This window comes from Theropithecus gelada, chromosome 4 (assembly GCF_003255815.1).
Source record: "Theropithecus gelada isolate Dixy chromosome 4, Tgel_1.0, whole genome shotgun sequence".
Classification (NCBI taxonomy): Eukaryota; Metazoa; Chordata; class Mammalia; order Primates; family Cercopithecidae; genus Theropithecus; species Theropithecus gelada.
This window is the reverse complement of record NC_037671.1, coordinates 149,341,975-149,365,865: the sequence shown is the minus strand read 5'-3', so window position 1 is coordinate 149,365,865 and position 23,891 is coordinate 149,341,975. Positions and strand designations below refer to the sequence as shown.

The window sequence follows — 23,891 nt, the reverse complement described above, 5'->3', positions numbered from 1 at the left end:
ACTCTGTTCTTTCTAGAAAATTTGCTCTTTATCTTCTTCCCATCTAATACTGTAAGAATCTACAGTATTAGATTATTCTTTGATTTAATATTGTAGAAATATTTGGATGTAAACAATGACTTATCAGAAATTACCTTTGCTGAATTTGCCAGTGATAGTTGCCAATGTGGTATTTTGTTTTTTGTTTTTGTAATGTATCTTTAAGAGGGTAGCATCCTTCAAGGTTTAGTTCACGTGCTCTGTGTCTGATAATTTATACAGGACACCAAATATGCATTTAAGCCATCCTTTCTTCTGAAAATTATTTATAGTCTCATCCCCATCTTGTAGGACTGATAACGATGACGACTTTTAAAGTTATGAGAGATGTTTTCTTTCATGTGACTTGGCATACTGTCTGTGTAACTTCAATGCTTAACAGAAAATGTGAAAGACAGACAGGAAGTACTAAAAGCCTGAATTAGAATTAGGAGAATGAGAAAGGAAAGATGTCAATGAATTTGAGATGAATGGACAAAGAGGTAGAAAACATAGTTCATGGCAAGTTTTTTGAACATGGGGGAAAGGGAGGAAAAGAAAAGGTTCAAAGTTGAGTCTCAGAAATTTGTTTGCCGGGGGCATATTGCTGCTTTTAAAGAAAAAAACAGTGTCAAAAGGGAGTTGGTGTTTGGCTTTCTTTTAGAAATGTAGTATTTAAGTTATAAGTGGTACATCTAAGTGAAGAGATGCTTGGGAAAAGGGAAATGTAACTCTAATTAGTGCAAGGGAAAGTAGGGACTTGCTGGGATGTTAGAGATGAATTTCTTTCTCCTCACTCAGCTTTATTTTGCTTCATTGCAACCTATTTCTACCTGATGTATAAATCTGCTTGCTTATTTGTTGATTTCCTCCACTACTGTAATACAAGCTACAAGAGATTTACTGCTTTCTACTGTTTACCATGCTAGCCTCAGAACCCAGAACAGTGTCTGGCTCATGGAAGACACTCAATAGGTATTTACCAAATAAACTCTTACACCCTTTAGGCTGTAAAGGAAAATAAGGCAATTGATTGGAGCATGGAAGATGCTAGAAAAACTTCCAAGTGAAATTTGGCTGACTGCCAAGGCCTTGAATGATATAACAAAGACTTTTTATAGACAATCTACAAAGTTGTTACCTGGTGCCGTGAGATACACAACAGAAACTTTTTGGATACCAGTAGGAAGAAACCACCACTACATCCTCTTTGGCCAAAAGGAGTGGAAGGAAAGAGGTTAGGACATGCATTCGCATCAAAAGGACTCCAGTGAGATGGTCATTCATTGATGAATGCTATTGAGTGTTATAAATCTTGGTAATTGGTAGGAAGAACATTGTTTTCCTTCTGGCCAGTTTATAAAACCCTAAACAGAGGCACACGACTGGACTGAAGGTAAAAAAAAAAAAGGTACTTTCTTAATCTCTGCCTTTTTGGAGTGATTTGTATTTGGTTCTCTGAAGACAACTCAGGATTTTTTTTTTTAAAGAGCTATACTGAGGTATAATTGACATGCAAAACACTGCACATATTTAATGTGTGCAATTTGATAAGTTTGGACCTGTGCATACCTGTGAAATCTTTACCACAATCAAGGTAATAACATATCCATCACCTCCAAAAGACAACTTAGAATGCTATCATTTTCTTTGCAAGTGTATTTTCTTTTTGCCTTCATTTTCTTATCTACAGTGTGGGTATGTTTACATCTATTGACCTATGGGTGGGGGCAGTAGATGTACTGTAATAATTGCAAGTGCAATTATTTTAAATTTGTTAAGTGCCATATCAATTTAATAACTATGATTTAATAACATTAATGATAGTGGAATTTAGAAATTACCAAGTAAGATAAAAAAGCTTTTTGAATAAATATTCTTTGTGATATATATTTCCTGTTGTGAGCCTCTCTTTTATTTAAACCTTTTAATCCTGAACACTGAGTTCAGCAAACTTAAAACTGTTTTATTAAATACATGTTGGCAATGAGGTATTGTAATATAAAATTATCCCTTGGTGATTAATGACAAAGCCACTATTCAACATACTCCCTTTTGAAGACAGAGCTGTAAAAAACCATGACGGGAAAATTTAAAAGGCAGTTCATAGGAAGCTAAGCCTAAATATTTAGAATAACTCATTGAAAGACACTAAAATGTTTGATGTCTTTCAGTGAGTTATTCTAAATATAAAGGAAATTAATAGGGCCTATGAAAATAGAGCGTCTTTCCATTATTTCCATAGGTATAAATTCCAAGGGTACTTAGCTCCAGTAATACAAAAGAAACAAAAAACATATCCAACCTTAAGCCAAATTGAAAAGAATCACTTTTTTCCCACTAAGCTCTAGTTAGTGGCAGGAATTCAAGCTGACCGTGTGAGCTTGAGGTGTTCGGTCTGGGCTAAAATCTCTGGATGGACTCTGAGCTATTTTTTTTCCCCGATAAGGAAAACACAATCCTTTATAGGAAGAGGTATTTTAGCCTGTTGTTGCCTGAAAGGTCACTAAAGTGTTATACCACAGAAGGTTTTTAGCAGGCGAAGCACACGTGGAATGAAATTAGAGTTATTAGCTAAATCACCGCTGATGCTTTGCTTCCTAACCTTGTTCATCAAATATGTTTTCTCAGGGTTTTAGTGCCTTATTTTTCGGTTTCCTTCTTACTTGTATCAGAAACAGATCTTTAATATTTGAAACTTGGTAACACATTCACACATGCTAAACAATGAAAGTGAAAAGCAATAGGTATAATAGTATCATAATAAATAAAGTATATCGTTAGTTGAAAAATCACTTTAAGCTTTTGGTTCTAAAGGCCTAATAAAAAATGAAATATAAGTTCCACTTGATAAACTATTTTGTGTTGTTTTTCTTGTTCATATCTGCTACTTCTCAGTGAGGGCAGTGCCTTAGGTGAGATTTTAAGAAACACATGATGGTTTTCTGCTGAGACTCGGATCTTTTTATCAGGTAGTCTTTTAATAATATAATGCCCGTACTTGATATATCATAATGCCACTACTTGATACATCATTGTAGAATCTGTTTGGTAGCATCAAGATGGGGGGATTTAGAGTCAGAAGACCTGTGCTCCGGTTGTGCCTTTACTTCTTACCAGCATTGGACCTATAATTAGGTCACAATTGCTCTGAGCCTTAATTTCTTCCTCTGTAAAGTGAGGATAATAAAGCAATTTCAGCTTCGAAGGGTTATTGAGAGAATCAGGTGTCATATGTGTGTAATACGTAGAAGCATGTATATTAAAAATACACTATGAATAGGATTGGGATCTCATCTCTTCTTAAAAAGGATTTATACAAAAGGAATGATTGGAATTATACTTTAAAATGCACATTTAGGCTCTTTACTGAGATAATTAGCATTTCCAAGGGTAGGAGAATAGATGGAATAAGGCTCAAACGAGAGAATTTTGTATTAGAATTTACTAAAATTTTGTATAGAGTGACAAAAGTGTAGAAGATATCCACAGAAGCTGAGGAGACCAGAGGGAGGTCTATGGAGAGCCTTTAAATGCCCACTTAGTTAGTTAATTGTGATTTGACAAGCAACAGGAATAGCCTGTGTGACATAATGCAGAAGAAAAATAAGTTAATTTATATTTTTAAAAAATTACGTAGAACTGAATTTCCATATTTCAAATTCTTTTGGAAATGGCCTTGTATATTATGAGAAAGAACACAAATAATTTGGGGCTAGCCTTGTCTGTGGTCTATGAGGCTTTGCTGCATATGTGGGCAAAAGGAACTGTCCAGTGAATGGTCAAGAATGAAGATCCTGAGAGCTCAGTGTCCTGGATCAGGCAAAACGACAGGCCAAAGCTTGGCGGATGGATTACTTTGTAGAGGAGAAGCTTACCTGTTCCTCTCAGGTTTGGGCAGGGTTGCAAGAAGACAAAAGAATAATTGCCAGTAGAGATTTGTTGAGGTTCTTGAGGGAAAATCAAAGAAGTTTCTGTTTGATAGATTTGACTTTTTCAGGTTTCAGTACTTGGTTTAAGGATCCTGGAAAGGTGTGGAACAGGTCCCGTGGCCAGAGTGCCTCTTTGTCAAACGCAGATGAATGAAAGCATGGTTGAGCTGGAGACAACACCCAGCTGAGTGTAGCAAGTACACATTTGCTGTTGGGTTTAGTTACTTTCTCCAGCAATGAGCAATCACCCAGGATTAGAAGTGGAGAAATTGAATCTGGGCATTGTCAGGAACAGATGTTGAAAATCCAAGCGTAAAGGATGTACAAGCAAGGAAGGAAACCAAGGATGCTGACAAGAACACTGCTGCCTTTGCTAATCCTGGAGATAGATAATGAGTAGGAAGACCCAAAGCATGAGAAAAACATAGGTTCAGGTGGAGGGAAGCTTCCAAATAAGGGTGAAGAAAACTTTTTCCAAGAGGGAGGCAGGAGAACAAGGAAAAAGAATAGGTAGGTGTTTACAGTCAGGCAGAAAATTCAGAACTGGGCATCTTAGAGAAGCCTCTTTCCACCAAAATGAAGGTGATCCATGATGAAGGGAATGAAGGTGGCAGATGAAAGGAGTAGTGATGAGGGAGATGAGAACTAACAGGGTGGAGAAACTATATAGCTAGAGTCAGAAAATTATGAATCCGATATCTTTTGAGGCTTTCAGTAAATGTAGAGAAGCATGTAATGAAGATTATGATGAAATAACTAAGGCAGCTTCACCTTAAATGTGCCTGGGCTCACTTTGTGCCATGCCATTTGGATGGATTAGATTTTCCAGTCTTCATTTTGTTTTCCCCTGTTAGAATTGCTTTCAATTATATACGACATGTCTTTCAGATTTCAGAAATTGGAAGGAGCAGTTATTACAAGCTATAGGTGAGCTCTTTAGACATGAGTGGGTATGTCTTCTCAGCTGACATCCAGAATATATTTAGAATCCACAGCCCATTTAAATGTAGGAATTTTAATTAGGGTTGTGGGTACATTAACATATGCATATTTAGGGAAATAAAAAATAAAACATGCGTGCTGTAATTACCTATTAGAGACATATTCTTTACCTTGTAATCTTTGCTAACATAATCTTTGTATCATTTTACAGCCTCCAGAAATGAAAATCACAAAACTCCTGAGCCTAAATTAATCATCTCCTTAGAACAACAGTAGCAATTTCAGGAAAGAGAATGTCCCACAGTTACTCTAACATTTTTATTGGTATTTGGGAAAGCTGAAACTAGATTTCCTATATCGAGTTCATTAAAAGAACTTAAGATCATTCCTGTGTGACTTATGGTGTACTTTTGGTCAATATCGATCCGAAAAGTAGTGCCTTTTAAAAAAGGCATGCCTGTCTTTGTTAAGTTCTACATCTAATTTATTCCTTAGGTTTCAGCTGAATCATCATGTCTTCAGTGAAGAATTTTCTTATCTTCTAAACTGCATGAGTTCTTCTTGGGATCATTCCCATGGCACCTCCATCCCCTTTCCTTGTGTGAACTTTCATCACGCTTTACTATAATTTCTCTTTCTCTTGTAAATTGTGTGACAGATTGTGGGCGCCATAAAGGCAAAGATGGTATCTGTTTGGTTCCCTGCTTTATCCCTAGTGACAACACATAGCCTACCACCCAGTAGTTGCTCAATAAATATTTGTTAAAAGAATCTGTCTCAGGTATCGCAGTGAAGTGACATGGAAAGTATTCTTCGAATCTTGACATCGATGTTCTGCTCCCAGTTCTGCCTCTAAATGATTGTTTAACTTTGAGCAAGTCAATTTGAGTGTCCCTTTCCTTAAATGTAAAATTAGGGGATTACAGTAGGTGACCACTAATACTCTTCATAACTTTATGATTATACACAATTCCATATTTCTGGGATTAGTTCACACACGAATGTTAGCAATATAATATTTAAAATGAGCAAATCCACAAAGGCAAAATGAATGGAAAAAATCAGTGCAAAGGAGTTATTTCCATCTGCTTGTTACTATTATGCATTGATTTTACTAAGTGAGTTTCCGGAAAGATTAGTTGCTGAAAATGGAAATTGGAAATTGAGGCATGAATGGGAAAACAGAATGATGAAAAAGTTGGGGACTTGGAGAGGAGAGTCGGGTTGACGGGTTTGGAGCCAACAGAAATACTGTCCCCCGTTCCATTTAATTCAATGGTGAAGGTGTATGGATGTGTGACTATGTGCTTCCCTTTGCAGTGCCACATTTGGGAATTCCTTTAACATCAGCTTCATTAGTTACAAAGGCAGCAATCCATATCCAATTTTCATTTTGTAGCAGGATTGTTAATGTATAAACTACACTCTTTGTTGAAAATATTTGCAATGAATCCTATAAACAAACAAACAAACAAGCAAATGCAAATGTTACACTGCCTGCCCCTGCCAACCCCGCTGACTCTGAGGTCTGGTCACCATTTATTATATTCAAAAATGAATTGAAATCCCCACTTTGGCCCTAACCTAATTTTCAAGTGATAATAGGCATGGATTCCCAGAAGCACTTTATGCCTCTTGATAGTAACATCCTAATTTCCTTTCCCGGTAAATGTTTTAAGTAAGATTTTAGCACCAAAGGAAATTAAACTTTAAGTTAATCGTAATTATAAAATGCCATCACTGATTTTTGTCTTCAGCCTAATTACTTTCTATTATTTAAACAAACCGCACCTCCTGTGAGTTTTAAGTTTGTTTCTCTTTCATTTCCTGACACACAACGCCAACCAATCATAGCGGAGGCCTCCCTGAGTATCTTCTGCCAGAGCAGCCTCATTTAAATGTCACATAGGATTGAGGGTTTGTCTCCAGCTCACTTATTTCCAAGGCGCTCTTTCAGTAGCTAGGGGTAAGGCTGCTTCGCTCAGATGTTTTCGTTCTGCATACCTGGTGGCCATCCTTAGAGATCTAGTGTTTCCTAGTCCTCCTGCTGTTAAGAAGGAGACCTCTGAGCCCAGCCTTCTGTTTCTAAGAGATGCCACTTCTAAAACTAAAGCAGAACTGGGCATAAGGAAGTGGGCAACGGCCAACATCATTCATCAAGAGTCTAACTTTGAATGTCATCTTCTCAGCTTGTCTCTGATTTGGAGGGCTTTTAAAGAGACTTCATTTTCCTGTGCCAGCTCTTTGTCTTGCTCTCATTTGTTCTTTGGAGATGGAACTAAAGGATCCCAGCGACTTCATTTTGTGAGCGTGTATGTCAACATTCTGCTGCAAAAATCACCTCACTTTTCTGCTACTTGAATGTTTTCTTTCTCATGTCATTATCCATGAGAAATTAGAGATAGATGGTGAGGAAGTTAGTCCACGACACCCACTGCTGGTAGGCTGTGGGGGTCTGCACCACTGGAAGAAGCAGAGTCAGCAAAATCAAAGGTTTTTGTTCATTCATTTCTATAAATGTCACTACTTGCTCTTCCTTTAAGTCACATGCTTTCTTTTTTATTAAGGCTATTAAAACAACATCAGTATTCTTTATCTGCTGGATAACTTCAGTTCACCCTGTCAGAAATATTCTTTGCATAAAAAATACCTCTTTTGTTACACCCCAGTTAAAGGCCCTCCTTTGCTTATCTGAATATTGTTACCTCTATATTGTTTTGTAGAAACAAAGCTCTGATTGTTCCTAATTAACAGAGGAGAGAGAATGAATCAGATTCTTTCCCCTCATATTCTTGACTTGGAAATATCAGATTTATTTAAAGATGAACCTTGTGTGTGTGTGTGTGTGTGTGTGTGTGTGTGTACGAGTGAAAAGCAATATAGTATAATGGAGGAGATACGATATTATGAGAAAAGAGAGAAAATAAGAAGTGAATGTTGAAGAATCAGATTCAGTTTTGACCTGAATATATAATTTTAAAAATATAGTTTATGTGTTTTCTGTTAGATGATCACAAGAGGGAGCAATTTAATAGAAGGCTGAAAAACAAACCAGTGTTCACCAATCTGGGGAGACAATGTGAAAATTATTACATGTATCACTGTTGGAGAATGCTGTTGTCACTAATAGGAACTTGAATTTGATTGACAGGAGGAAAATTCATATGTACCATCTGTCTCAGGTGTTGATCACTTAGTTTTATATATAGCAGCACATCTTTCTTCCTCTTGTTTAGAAAATGATAGGCACTTTATTCAAATTACTTATTCATTTACTTAGAATACATTGAATTCTAAGGAGATGTCATATTTCCTTGGCAGTTTCCGTATAGGTCAAGAAATGTTTGTGGAGATCTAATTGATTCATTCATTTATTTTTCAAATACTTCCTGAGTCCTTTTCTAGGTTGGGGATATGGTAGATGCTAAGCATACAGTAGGGAACAAGACAGGGGTGAATCCTGATGATGTCTCTTATTATTCTTCCATCCTGAGTGAGTGAGTGTGCACTGCATTTGAATGTTGGAAGGTCATGAATGAGTTAGTGACTTTGAGCAAGTCATTTGATCTTCCTTGGCCTATAAAATTAAAGTGCTGAAATAGAGCAGTAGGCTGGTTTCCATCATTTTAAACCCTGTACAACTCATAATTCAAAACAAATCATAAACAGAACAAACAGATATAAAATTAAATAAATGCAGAACTTCTGTGCTTTGGTTTGGGGGGAATGGGAAGGAAAGGTGAAAGATGACACCTTTTTTCACCTTGGCCCCACTGGGATTCTGTAGGCACAGTGAGAGATTAGTGGAGTGCAAAGCCTGGGTCTTCAGGCTTTGTGATCCTGTTCAGAGATGAGAAAATAAAGACCAAGTTTTGGTTTAGTGGGAAACTGGCAGATGTGGAGAAAATGTGTTCACTCAGTCACCATCAAATTCATAAGACAAATGTTATAAAGAGAAGATAAATTAGTGAGATACTAAGATTATGTTACATTTTATTTGATTGCTTCAGTATGATGCCAGATAAGTAAAATAAACATATTCTCACAACTTTGCCTGTCAACCTGGCAGCCAGGAACTTGGCAACTTTTCTGAACTTCTTATCATCCCCTCTTAGGTTATGTTTGGAGAGTGATTTATAAACGTGAAAGAAAGCTCAGACTACCAAACAGAATGTATGAAATAGCCCTAATGATCAGATGGGAGGAATGCAGTTAGATGATAGATAGATAGATAGATAGATAGATAGATAGATAAGAAGAAAGGAAGAAAAGAAGAGAGAATGAAAGGAAGGAAAAAGGGAAAGAAGGAAGGAAGGAAAGAATGAAGGAAGGAAGGAAGGAAAGAAGGAAAGAAGGCAGGCAGGCAGGCACATAATATACCAAAATTTGAACTGAGTATCAGAACCCAGAATTATGAGGTTATTTTAATTTTCCTTTTTTATTTATCTGTATTGTCTATGCTTTCTGCATTCCCTTATAGACAGGAAGTAACAGATTTTTTTTTCAAGGGGAAATAGTTCTCCCTGCTCCCATGTTTACCCACCCCTATGGTTGAGAGTGTAAGATTGTGCTCAGAGAACTGCATTCAAATTCAATGATCCTGACAAACCGGAGAAATGATAAAAACATACAGAATGGAATTCAATACACAGACGTGTAGGCCAGCAGGTTTTAGAAGAAAAATCAAACAAAAATAACAGAAAATTATTAGCCCCAGAGAAGTGAATAATTTCCTGTGGTTTTCTTTTCAAATGAAAGATTCAATAAATCAATTGTGACTTTTATCCCAAGGCCAGTTGATTTTGAGGAATTCGGGACAGGTTTTGACACATTTGTGCTTGGCTGGTGTAAATGTGCATGTGTCTAACTCCAAGTTTAAGCATCTTGAATTCATTTTTCAGCATTGCTTTCAAAATAAGTCCCTTAGGATATTATTTTTTAAGTGATATTCCATGTCTCTTTCCAGATGATTTCAACATTTAACAACATTTGCAAATACACTGAATCTCTTTCAGCAAAGAGAATGACTGCTTAGTAAAATGAACCCATTTGCTAGAAGACCAACATTTAGTTTTAGTTTAACTATTAAACCAATGATTTACAAGAACACATAATAAAAATTGAGAAGTCATATGATTTTTTTTGCTATCATGGATTAGCAATATTTGCCATGGCTGCATGGCTTCCTTTTAATCGTCACATCTAACAATGCTAATTAAGCACCGAGGACAATTTCTGGTTCTGTCACTGTGAGTGGGCATCTGACTGCAGTGGGGAAAACCCAAGGATGAAGTGAGACAGAAGAGCTACATTTATAATAAAAGGTACACCCGACCAGGAATCTCCAAACATTTTTTTTCTTTCACAGAATAGTGTAGAAGAGAACAAGCAGAGGGGAATAGAAGACGGGAGGCCATAAGGAAAACTCTGCATGGCTGGTGATAGATGAGACAGCAGAGAGCCCTGCCACAAAGACAGCACAGCCAGATGTCTGCTTTCCTGGAGAAAGCCTTTTCTCCCAAGATGTATCACTGCCTTTTCATGAACAAATATATAAAAGTATGTTGTGAAGGTAGCCCACTCAAATAGGGTTCTAAGGTCAAGCCACATCCTCTAGAGCAGGGGCCTCAGCTTTTATCCTGGTGAGAAGCTACTCATCTAGAGGCGGATCACCCCACAGCAGGAGATGCTGAGCGGGAATTCCTGCCTGGTGGCAGTGAGTATGGAGCTGACCTGGCAGAAATACAGCCCTGAAGCCTCTTACCCACAGGCATCTGATGGGCCAGTGAGCTGCATCTATCCTCAATCTGTGCCCTACATATATTTTCAAATGTCCAGGACACACGTGGAGTGTGTGTGCATGTGTGTGTATTTGGATGTGGACTGAATTGTGATCCTCCTCAAATTCATATGTTGAAGGTCTAACTCCTAATATGCCTGACTGTACTTGGAAATTGGCCCTTTGAAGAGTTAATGAAGGTTAAATGGGGTCATAAGGATAGGGCCCCAATCCAACAGAAAGTGCCGTCTACAAGACAAAGACAGAGGCCTCAGGATAAACCAAACCTGAGGTTTCTAACACCTAGACTTTGGAAAGCAAATTGCTGTTGTTTAAGCCACTATGTCTGTTGTATGTTTTTATAGCATCCATAGCTGACTAACTCATGGCGGGAGTGTCACATCTAATTTGGGATCTCTGCTCTGAGGGTGGCTGTCATCTCCTGGTAGGCACAGCAGATGGCAGTGGTGCCCTGTGAGTCTGCACAACCCTCTGGCCTGCCAAGCTGTGGCTCCGGCTTAGATAACTAAAGGGTTAGAGATGTAAACTTCAAGGTCCAGATTTTTTTTCAATGGAAAAAATCAAAAACCCTTGCAATATAGTGTCTACTATGATCTAAATGTTAGTGTCCCTCCCCAATTCGTATTTTGAAACATAATCACCAACATAATGGTGTTAGGAGGTAGGGCCTGTAGGAAGTGGTTATGTCACGACAGTGGAGCCCTCAGAAATGGGATTATTAACCTTTTAAAAGAGGCCCCGGAGGGCTGCCTTGCCCCTTTTCACATGTGAGGTTACAGCAAGAAGGTATCACCTATGAGCAAGGAAACCAGCCCTCACTAGCCATATCTTCTGGTGCCTTGATGGACTTTCCAGGCTGTAAAACTGTGAGAAATAAATTTCTGTCATTTATAAGACATCCTACTTATAATATTTTGCTATAGTACCCCAAGGGAACTAAAACAGTATCTCTACAAATATTAATCAAACTGGACTCTAGAAGAGTAATGAGATACTGCTTAAAAGGATACACAAGGGAAAAAATTCTCAGGTGTTTCATGTTCATGAGCCTCTCTGTTTCAATGACGATTTACTGCTATTTCATTGAGTCTAGGCTCGAGTCTTTGCGCATTGAGCTCAAACCCTCTCCATTGCTTCCTGGAGGTTTCTGCCTCTTTCCTCTGAAGTTTCCTGGATACACCTGTTGCTGTGAGGCTGAGGTATCAGAACTGAGCACATAACTGATTAGCTTCATGTTGACTTCAAGAATATTTTATCCAGTTGCCATCATTGGGCCCTTATCTCCACACTAGCTACAGAACCAAAGCTGTCCTCTGTTCCTTATAAGGCTCTTAATAATGGAAACAACCAATTTGGCAAGCAGGTAGCTAGCACCTACTCCTGACACTATGCTTCATTGCAAATAATGATGCGTTATTGCAAATCCACAGTGGGTAAAAATAGGCACATAGGGACCCTCTCAGTGTTTGCATGTACATTAAACCCCTCCCAAGTTTCAGGGTTTGTTTGAGAGTGGTTTTATTTTAACCTTTCACCAAACTTTTTAAGGATCGGGATAATTTTTATAATATAATTACCAAAATTACACAGAAAAGTCAAACCTAGTTTACTCGATGGATTGGAAGTCATATGTCCAGGCAGTGTCTGAGGATGGACATCAGGCAAGTGATAGTATATGGAGAATATCAACCCAAAGCACTGTAACCAAAAGATACTCATAACTGTCTAGGTGTGAATGACTACAAGTAAATGAACCTAACCGAAAGTCACCGAAGACCACTGGACAGAGAGCCAGTCCAAATGAGCATGTCCTCCCACCTGTTTACTAGTCCCATGAACATCTGGGATAAGCGTCAGTCTACTTGTATATAAAAATTTTAAAAAGAGTTCATATTTTGCCCACTGAGCAATAAGACTAACATGATAAAACTTGTCTTTGAGAAGTCTGCTTGTGTTTTGGATTAATAAAAGCAGATGTGGTGTTGTGGTCAAGATACACATAAAGACATATATGTTATTTTTTGGAGTCTTTTGGGCTTATTAGATGCTTGAGAGATAACTTGATTTTCCAACAGATATTGGTGACTTTGAATCTCCTTGAATTTACATTGCGTTGGCCAAAACTTGGTTTAGCACAGAATTCCCTTAGAAGAATTCTCCGGAATATTAAGTGCTTTTTTATAGAGGCGGCCGGCGGCGGGGAGTGGGGTTGGTGAAAAACAGGAGTCCTGTGTTCAAATATTTTGGGAGACTTGCATTAATAATACTTTTAATTTCTATAAATTGATGCTTTAACATCTACAAAATGACCACTAGCTGTTTCCAAGTAAGCCCTGACTCACCTCCAAAAAACATGTGGAGACTTTAGATAGCCCTAAACCTATGCGTTAACAGTCACAGTGGACATGAATTTCATGGGGCACCACTTTGTAACACAGTTAACCTGTCCTAATAAACCTTCCTACCCGGCCTCATCCATTTCTTCTTGTAGGACTCGAACTAAAGGTTCCGCTCTCTCTCTGCCTCCTGACTGACCCCACTCCTGCCGCTGTGGGGCATGTGGTATTCTCCCGGGGGAACTGTGGGTATCATCAAGCCGTAGAACTCTTTCTAGTTCTTCTCTTTGATCTGTGTCTGGCCTCAAGGTAATATAGTTAAAACAAAACTGTGGGTTAGAAAAAAAAAATGGACATACTTCTTTCTGGCAGTACTCTTAGAAATGTTAATATATAAATGTGCATTCTAAATTTTCAGTGTCAACCTTACTTGGCTTTGGATTTTTTTTTTTTTTTTTTTTTTTTTTTTTAGCAGTATGTCTTATGGAACTAGCATTTCTGAGATCTCCTTTGAGAGGTGCTATTCTGCCGAAATGCTGATTATGCATGTAGGAGACATGGTATGTCAGTAAGTATTGTCTGAAGATAAAAATGCACTGGTATCGTTGTGAAATGAAATCAAACAACATAGCCCAGAGAAAGCCCAATTTCCATATGAAAATTAACTGGGGACTTCCCCTCCAACGGGGATTTGGCACACAGACACTGAATGGTAATATCTCAACGAACTTACATAGTGTATGTGGTCCACGCATTTTAAAATCCATATATATTTTGCCCTTTCTAATCTTTGAATAAATCTTTTCTGTATAAGGCAAGTGCTTACTGGATGTCTTCTCTTATATAGGCGCTAGGCACTTCAAACTCAACCTGTGCAAACTGAACTAGTGATCTTATTCCCATTTTTCTTCCCAAGTGGCAATTCCATCTACCCATTCACTTGCATCAGACACCCAGGAATCTAACAGTCTCCTCCTTTTCCCTTATCACAGTACCCACCACTGCCCACTAATCATGTCATTTTGGCATGTCTCATGGCACACCTATCCTCTCTATCTCCAATACCGATCCTTGTCCAGATTCACATTATCTCATGTCTCACTTTCATGGTGTCTTAACTAGTTCTCTTCCCTAATCTTTCCCCCTCTTGAGTCTCTTCTTTATAATGATGCTAATGTATTTTTTCTAAAGAACGCTTTTGATTATGTTATTCTCTTTTTATAAGCTATCTGCCCTTTGATCTGTGATTGTATTATATAGAGCTCAAACTCCTTAATCTTTCATACCCACTTTTCTACTATCTCATTCACACATGTTTTTCCAATTTTCTCCAGTTGTCTACCTGTAGCACAGGAAACAAATTCAGTCACATTAATCTGGCCGTGATGTGCTTTTTCACCTTTTGCCTGGGACCACCCCTCACTTCCATACCGGCAACACAGTAAAGATCTATTCATCTTTTGAGATCAAGCTCAAAAGTGTTCTCTATGAACCTTCTCCTGATCTCTTTCTTCTCTTTACCCACAGCATGCACTACAGAGTTTCATACTTGTTTGCTCATATGTTTGTTTTACCTACTAGTTGGCAAGTTCCTAGAGGTAAAATATTATGTGTGAATCATCCTAAAATCTCCAAAGGCTCACATAGCACTTAAAACACTAAGGAATATTTTACAAACGCTTATTTATTGAAAGGACCATTTTTCCTTTTATATATGAAATAAATTATAAACTATATACTTCTGATTTTATATCATGTATGAGTATGATTGAAAAGTGCCTCTTCTAAATTAATCACTTGATATTGCCTCTTCCTTTCTAGTATAATTGGAAAGGGAAGAAGAAACATATATTTATCTTTGGATGTTTTCCTCAAATCATCAGATTCTCACCTTCCTCTTTCCTTAGTGTTTCAAACACCCAATATTATAAATATTTTTTGAAACCAAGAAAAATGATTCCCAATTCTGATTTTTCCTCTGAGTAAATGTAACTATATGGGCAATTATCCATTATAGTACCCACAGAGAATAGAAGTACCTTCCCCAGTTCTCCTATTTTAGATCCTTAGGGGCAGGGATGGAATAAAACCTTCTACCCTCCATGTTTTGGAGAGCAGACAACGACAGAGCCCCGGGAGGATTGTAAGAGTGTACTGTGATCTAAACTCTGGATCAAGCAATACGTCTCAATGTTGAGCCTTTGACATAGTTAGAGTTCTAGTCATTTGTATCAAATAGTAGGAACGAAAAGGACAGATGGACATTTGATTTCCCAAAGACAATTCTCTGAATTAATCTGAAGTCAGTTTCCATAAGAATCTTAGCAACTACTACAAATTGTTGATTTTGGGGATTTGTAGTCTTGGGTGAAACTGGTTAGTTATCAATGCCTAATAAAGGGATCATAAAAAGAGAACGGTCAAGTTAGCCACATTTTAAAATCATTTCCATCTCCAATCTCCCCTCTCTGTTCCCTACTAGAATTTTTTATAAGAGGAAAGGATTTTTAAAAGCCCTTCAAAGAAAAGAAAGAAGTTATGTTTTCAAAATGGGTGCTTCTCCATTCTTCACTTTGCTGGATACCGTTATGATAAACACTTTGGTCTGATGGGCACAAAAGGCTTATTCTCCATTCTAATGCTGTGTTGTGGGATCTTGTCTGAGGACTAGGAAGGCTAGGTAGGAGGCAGTAAAGAAGATGCTTTGAATTTGAAAGAAACAGAATAGAGCTTTAATACTTACAGCTGTCCTCTTCTTCAGTTATACATTTCACAACATAACAGGCGTAGATGAAACCTGCCAGCTGAAACAAAACAGAGATGCTTTAGACATCAGACAAAGGCACCAAAACCAGACCTCACTGGGGAGTGACTTTTCAAAGTTAGGCAGTTTACAACCAGACTTAGGGCTCCAACATGGCTCATTGGACTGGATCTTGACTCCAGTGCGGACTCCTGATTCAAATGATGCTCATCTGTGTTGTAAATAAACATATCACTCTGTTTTTCTCCGACCTGTGTTTACGTGTAAGATTTGTTAATTGCCAAGCAATCTAAAACAAATTATTTTCAGTACAGAAAAAGACTTATGACGATTCACTAATGGATTAACATTTGCATTTGTGCCAATCAACTTCTAGTTTACTTTTCATTAGCTCAGTACCTAAGATTCTAAAACATGGACTCTCACAGACCATCAGAAAAATGCTTTGAGGGAAAAACATTAAGGTGATTCTGTGGTTTGTTGCATGGGCTCTTTGTAAGTAAGGAAGACTCAGATCTGTAACAGGAACCAGAGCATACTGAGTATGATTAAGACAATATGCTACAGAGAAGTGATGAGATGGACACCTATAAGTAGGGAGTATCATCAAAATGCATTGAATATGGCATTACACACATCACATTCTCTTTTCTGAAACACTACAAAAAGGTCTGTGTGCTTGTAAAGGAGCACAACAAAGTCATTTGATCTCTCTATTTTTTCAGATTGGGTGTTTTTGTATTCCTTCCTTCTAGTACAATATTTATTTAGTCAATTTATGAACACTAATCAAAAGAAACAAATATTATTTCTGGATAAGTAGAAGACTATTTGTTTTCTTTTTTTGCAAATTGATCTAGTTTGGAGGAATCCTTAAAGGTATGTCCTTAAAACAGTGATGAAGATTATTCACAACAACGTTTCAGACAGACATTGATCTGGCTGAGGACCGACCCCACACAATAATATTTAGTGTGGGGAAGAAAACATTAGGAAAAGCTGCAGTCTTCAATCAGGAAGTGAAAGCACGGGAAAAAAAGGAACTACCGCGACAAGCCTAAGGAAGTTGTTTTTCATTAGGTGACAGAGAGTGATCTTCTGGAGGATGTGAGTGGAACATCTTAAGTCAAAGGCTACACTAATAGGTATTTAATGAGCGCAGAACTATTAGGAGACAAAGCGGTCTCTGGTGAAAAGAAACTTTCAAGTCCCTAATTTGGACTTGAGAGAGAAAGCACATTCTGGCAGATTCTAGTTATCTTCCAAAAAGAACTGGCATAGGATAAAACAGCGGTCATTCCTGGACAATAGAGGAAGCAGCAGTGACCACATTTGGGGAGGCAGAGTTGAAGGAAAAAGACTTATGTAACACTTCATACACTTTTGTTTTTAGATCCTGGAGGAGAGGGAATGGATACTCTCGGCCCTCTCTACCCCCAACTGTAGTATCTGCACCAGTATACATCATAGAGAGTCAAAAATAAATACCACTGATGCTATATCAGAAGACTGAGTTTTCTTTTTAAGAAATATTTTAGAAAACTCATCAAATCAGCATGTTTCTCTTTGAATTATATGTTGCTATTGGCAATAAGATAGTGATAGTAAGAACCACTTCTTTATATAATAGAATCATCAAGGTCTTTGTTTTTATGGGACTTATTTTTAAAGTTCAGAGTACTAATTAAAAACCAATGTCTCCTATTTGGCTTTAGCAAAGATTTTGATTTATCCAAACTCAAATCACATAGTGATTTGAGGATTTCATGAGTACTGGAAAAATAGAGAGTATACTAACACATCTTGGTCTTTCATCCACCAGGACCCATGAAAATGCTCTTTTTATGGAGTGAGCCAGTCCCATGGGTGCTTGACATTGGTACTTGGATCTGGCTGTGTCTAGGTAAAGAGCTTATGGGTGTGGTTAAATCTCCTTGGTATTGCTTATAGCTTCACTTCTTCCTCCACATTGAGTTCTTACTATATGTGGCTAAATGTTACAGGTTTATCAGTAGTTTTCCTCTTCTTTTCAGTGTTAAATGCTTATTAAATTATTTGTAAAGCAATTTGTCCTAATTACAAACTGTTTTAAAAAAATTCTTACTCATCACTTCATTTCTTTGAAATGAATATCTAGGTAATAAGCATCGATACATTCTGAGATTCATGGCCAATAAGTTTAAACTTCTCATTAAAGTGTCAGTAGATTCTTGATTATTAAGTGTACTCTCCCAGAATGCAGCTAAGGCACTGCATTCTGCTTACCAATGATCTTTTAATTATATTCATTTTCATTCTTTAACTATCTGGGGAGCTCCTTTGATATAAAAGTAAATCCTGCTGCATTTTTTACAAAAGCTTGCTGATTAAGAGAACTTTAGCTTTTAAATTGGTCACCTCTAACTACAAATGGAAATTTGTGTTCCCCAAATTAATCAAGATTCATAAACTCTGCTATCTTCCAATTTCCCTATACAGTACACATTTCTAATTTAATTTTACCTCCCCAGTGGCAATTTATAAAATTTACCTATAGAGAGGGGTTTCAAATTATTTCTAACAGTTCTGAATGTCTCTGATATGGTTTGGCTGTGTTTCCAAATCTCATCTTGAATTGTAGTTCCCATAATCCCCAGGGGTTGTGGGAGGGACCCAGTGGCAGGTAACTGAATCATGGGAGAAGTTATCTTCATGCTGTTCTCATGATAGTGTGTGAGTTCTCAAAAGATCTGATGGTTTTATAATGAACTTTTCCCTCCTTTGCTTTCATTCTTCTCCTTGCTGCCACCATGTGAAGAAGGTCTTTGCTTCCCCTTCTGTCTTGATTGTAAATGTCCTGAGGCCTTCCCAGCCATGCTGAACTGTAAGTCAATTTAACTTCTTTCCTTTTTAAATTACCTAGTCTAGGGTATGTCTTTATGAGCAGTGTGAGAACAGAAGAATCCAATCTCCTGTAATATGCAACTCTGCTAATTGCTACCTGTGCTACAATGATGAACTAAAGCAGAGTTCTAGTCACCACTGACATTTTGGGTTTGGAATACTTTTTTATTGAGGCTGTTATGTGTTGTCAATGTTTAAACAATAACATCCTACAATCAAGACTGTCAACAATTGAGGCAATAAAAATATTTCTAGACATTGTCACATGTCCTCTAAAAGGCAAAATTTCCCCTGGTTAGAGCCGCTGTTTGAGATATAGTCCTAGCTTTAAGGAGTTTGCAATTTTGTAGCAGGTATATATATAACTGTAATTTGAAGTAGATTTAGGTAAATCTTCAGAAAGAAGGAAGAAAATTGTACCTCTAATAAGTGACAACAAACAGTAGACTGGATACTTTCATGTGTTAGCCCATTAAGCCTCACAAACACCCTTGGAAGAGCATTATATATATTTTTGCAGATGACAGGCAAAATGGGATTTGCTTTTCCAGAGTGAGATTATCAAGCAGGAAAGATATGGGTTGTGTTTAGGTAAGAGGCAGTAGTTAAATCTGATGAGAGTTTGGCGACTTTATACTAGAGCAATGGAAATTAGAGCTGTGAAGACCAGATTAGGGTCATAATCAGTGGGCCTCCAGTGTGCCAAATTGCCAATGGAACTATGCCATTTTTCTATGAAAATTTTCTATGAAAATTTGTATAGTGTGCTGAAGGAGCACACCATACAAAAGTATAACATTTTTCATGGGCCCAAATCTTTCCTGATGCGATACTTGACTTCCTTTCTAGCCTCATTTCTCACCAGTCCTTGTCAGAACTGATGTCAGTAGAAAGCTGTTGGTAGCTTGCTGACATCTATCAGGTAGCTTTCCTTCTCTGTTCCTCAACTCATTTCCCCAGTCTGCCAACAAAGAATGCTAACGCCGTCTACCTCTTCCTTCCCCTCCCTACTCAGCCTTGCACCTCCAGTAATGAGTAATTCTAACTCATTCTTTTTTTGCATTTGTTTTTGAAAACAGAGTTCTGAGTTGCTAAGCTGGATATAAAGCTTTACACAGCAGTACTGCCTGCTTACTTCCCAGGTCTTCTTTTTTAATTTTTTATTTCACTTTTATTTTAAGTTCTAGGGTTCATATGTAGGTTTGTTATACAGGTAAAGTTGTGTCATGGGAGTTTGTTGTACAGATTATTTCATCTCCCAGGTATTAAGCTGGCCTTAAAGAATGAGTTAATACCCACCAGGAAAAACAACTAATGGATACTAACTCATTCTTTAAGGCTGAATAAAGGTGCTGTTTCCTCCAAGAACTGGTAATCCATTCTCAGAGTAGGTTGGTGCTTGGCACTTTTGAGATAGACCTTGAGAGGTGGGAGGGTTTGAAAGGGAATAAAGAGGGGAACAGAGAGATGGAGAGTACATCTTCCAAGCAGAGCTCAGACTAGAGCTGGAAAGAAATAGATACATTTAGGGAGGAGGAAGTGGCCCAGTTCAGAGAAGCTTGGGGTGTATAAAGGGAAGTAACGGGTCACAAAGCGGATAATAGAGGCTCATGTTGGTAGAGTAGATGTTAGTATCTGAAATTAAATGAAAATAATTTTATTTTGTTCCTTATGTGAAGATGCTTAGAATAATAATGGAAGGGATCTGTGGCACTATCTTAGGCAAATATACAATTATCTGCTAGTGAAAGAAACAAAATATTCTAGTGTTTCAGTCTTTGTCATTCAAAGCAGAGCTAAGTATAATTTTTTAAAATTTTTATTTATCTTTTCACCTTCATATATCTAATGTGATTTGTTCACTTCTAATTCACCTGATAAGGAATTACATATCATCTTGATATTATTACTGACTGGAAGGAAGTATTTTCTCTCTATAACTAAATCAGATTAAAATTCTTTTTTATATCCACAAACCAAATTATGATTGTATGTCTCAGAAATTCACTTAGAAGCTAATAGAAAAAATGAAACCTAAGCCTTTTGGTAAGTATTTTAAAAGATTTAATTGTTATAATTGAAAATATAGCAACCTTAGTGTTTAATCTATTACATTCTAGATTTCCGCTTCTGGGAAGTTGGAGTAATGGGAGGGATACCTTTCCCTATCTTTCCTATTAAATACAATTAAAAACCCTGAACATTATATATATAAAACAAACACAGGAAGACTGTTGCAGACCAACTATGGTCTTTGGTACTCAAGAAAGTACATGAGGGTGAATTCCATTATTAGTATTACTATTATTATTATTATTATTATTTCATATACACCAGACTTACTTGGAGCTGAAGAAGCCTGTAACTCTGAAATGCCAACAGGTACAGATTTTTTAAAAGCCCCAGTAAACGCTTGCTGTCTCTAGCCAAAAGACCAGGGAAAAGGGAAAACGCAGCCTACCAAGACAGAAAGTTTTACAATGATAGTACCTCTTTGTTTCAGCCAACATCATAGAAAACAAAACAAAACAAAACAAAAACACAAAAATTGTAGCCCCACTCCCCAACCACAGCAACAAAGAGTGGGGAGCCAAGACTTCCCCACTGCCTCATGGGTAATCCAGACTTTTAGCCTCACTCTCCAGTAACGAGGCAGACGCTCTCTTTTCTTCACTGGGGTGTTGTCAGTGGAAGCTTAGTAGAAGATGAGGACTTTTACCAATGCCCAGCAGTACTGAGGCCTGTCGGCCACCCCCGTGGCATCAGTGAAAGCCACCTTGGAGCAGTAATAAGGCTCTTGCCAGATATAGAGGTATCACTGAGAGGCTAGTGGGGAGCAGGACCTTCCACAGCTTCCCAGACTTAATGAAAAGCCCTTCCCACGTTGAGTCTCAATGGAGGCTAAGTGGGAACCCTGGACTTCTATCCCCAATTGGCAGAAATAAGTCAGCATCCCTCCTTCTCCTATCAAAACAGCATCAGAGGAATCAACTAAAATGAAAGGTTTAATTAAGATTTAGGGTCTCATAGCATAATACCCAAAATGTCCATGTTTCAATTAAAAATTACTAAAAATACCAACAATGAGGATGTCCTCAAACTGAGTGAAAGGACAGCCAATGTAACCTAACCACAGAAGTGATAGAGATGTTAAGATTTTCTGGCAAATATTTTAGAGTAGACATCGCAAAAATACTCCAATAAGCAATTACAAACATGCTTGAAATAAATTAAAAAATTAGAAGGTCTCAGCAAAGACACAGAATAGTGAGGAAGAACCAAACTGAAAATTTAGAACTGAAAAATGTAGAGAACACAGAGGAAAGAATCAGTGAACTTGAAGACTGAACAATAGAAATTACCTAAACTAAGCAACAGAGACAAAGTAAACTGGAAAACATGCACAGAGTCTCAGGAACTCATGGAAATATCAAAAGACCTAACTTTTTTCTCCCCCCACTGCAGTCCTGAAAGGAAAGGAGAAAGAGATCAGCGCTGAAAAAGTCTTCAAAGAAATAATGACTGAAAACTTCTGAAATTTGGCAAAGGACATAAACTTACTAATTCAAAAAGCTTAGTGAACCGCAAACAGTATAAATCTAAAGAAATTCACGCCACAATGCATGACAGTCAAACTTAGGAAAGCCAAAAACAAATATCTTGAAAGCAGAAACAGGGAAACGTTTATGTACAGCCATTCTGGAAAACAGTTTGGAGGTTTCTTTACAAACTAAACATGCAACTACCATATGATCTAGCAATTGTACTCCTGCCCAGGAGTGCAATTTTGTCTCAGAGAAATAAAAAGGTGTTCCAACAAAAACCTGTACACTAATATGTATAACATCTCTATTCATAATAGGCCCAAGGTGGATGCAACCCCAATGTTGTTCTGTGGGTTAATAGTTAAACAAACTGTGGTACATCCATACCATGAAATATTATTCAGCAAGAAAAAGGAACGGATGACTGATACATGCAACAACCTGCATGAATCTCCATAGAATTGAGGTTTGTGAAAAAACCCAACTCAAAAAGGTTGTATGTTATGTGATTCTAGTTATAGAACATTCTTGACATAATAAAATTGTAGAAATAGAGAACAGGTTGGTGGTTGACGGGGACTAAGGAGGGTGGGTTATGAAGGAAGTGAATGTGGCCATAAAAGGCAACGTATGGGATCTCTGTGGCGACAAAACTTTCTGTGTCTTGACTGTATCAATATCCAGATCCTAAAAGTGAAGCTGTACTGATTTTTGCAATGTAATACTATTTGGAGAAACTGGGTAAAGTGTACACAGAATCTTTCATTTTATTTCATATAATTGCATGTGATCCATATTTATCTCACAATAAAAAGTTTACTTGAAAAATACTACATTTTAGGGTACTTTTATTTATGTTTAAAAACCTCCATATTATAATTTATAAATTATAAGTATATCTAAACCAAGTAGATTGTTTTCTTAAATATATCTAAACCAAGTAGCTTGTTTTCTTAAGTACAAAAACACATTTTAATTTTGTGCCTTTATGCCAACATGATTAGAAATGAGGAGTAGCAACATGACTTTTGTATCCACAATTATCTCACATTCCACATAAATTGGTTGTATGTTTTATTTAAATTAAATAATCTAATTTTATTCTGAATTCATAATTCATAGGCTCTAAGCCCATGCTTTTTGTAATAGGAATTTGAACAGAAGGATATTATGCACACACAAAGTATAATTTTAAGTTGCAGCTGATTTTTACTTGCTCTTTTTCATCTTATTCCATCTACATAATTTGAGATTGCTTCAGCAAAGGATTCAAATGTGATTACATCAGCGTTATTAATGAAGGTCTTTATATGAAGTATTTTATTATGTGGGCTGGTATATCATCTCTATTGTTTACCAGATGATTCTTATCTCATACTAATCCACTGGCTGGACTATTGTGGAGCACACTGCAAATTTTCTCTGCTACGAATAATCCAGGTGCAGTTATCAACCCACAATAACACATGGAGGATTGCCTCCAGGGCTATTGTGAATGTTCACAGCCTACTGGGTCAGAAAAGCTTTTCAGAGGATCAGAAACATATCTTAATACCAGCCTTTAGGTATTCTGCTGCATCATCAAGCATGACTGTATTAAACACTTTTTAAAAGATTAAATAAAACCAGACATACATGCAAACTTATATTATCTACTTTAAGTTGGGAAAT

The 23,891-nt window shown here is 37.3% G+C and overlaps 1 protein-coding gene across 5 annotated transcripts in view; it reads right to left on the bottom strand.

Moving 5' to 3' along the window:
• The window catches only part of NKAIN2 (sodium/potassium transporting ATPase interacting 2), a 1,030,226-nt gene that overhangs the window by 12,583 nt on the left and 993,752 nt on the right, over positions 1-23,891 (bottom strand). For 4 of the 5 annotated variants that reach the window (XM_025384320.1, XM_025384318.1, XM_025384321.1 and 1 more), the window contains one exon: positions 15,772-15,832. In XM_025384320.1, coding sequence (XP_025240105.1) covers positions 15,772-15,832 — 61 coding nt within the window. Of the gene's footprint in view, positions 1-2,696; positions 2,739-15,771; positions 15,833-23,891 lie in introns of those variants that run through there. The other variant, XM_025384319.1, reaches the window with a different exon arrangement.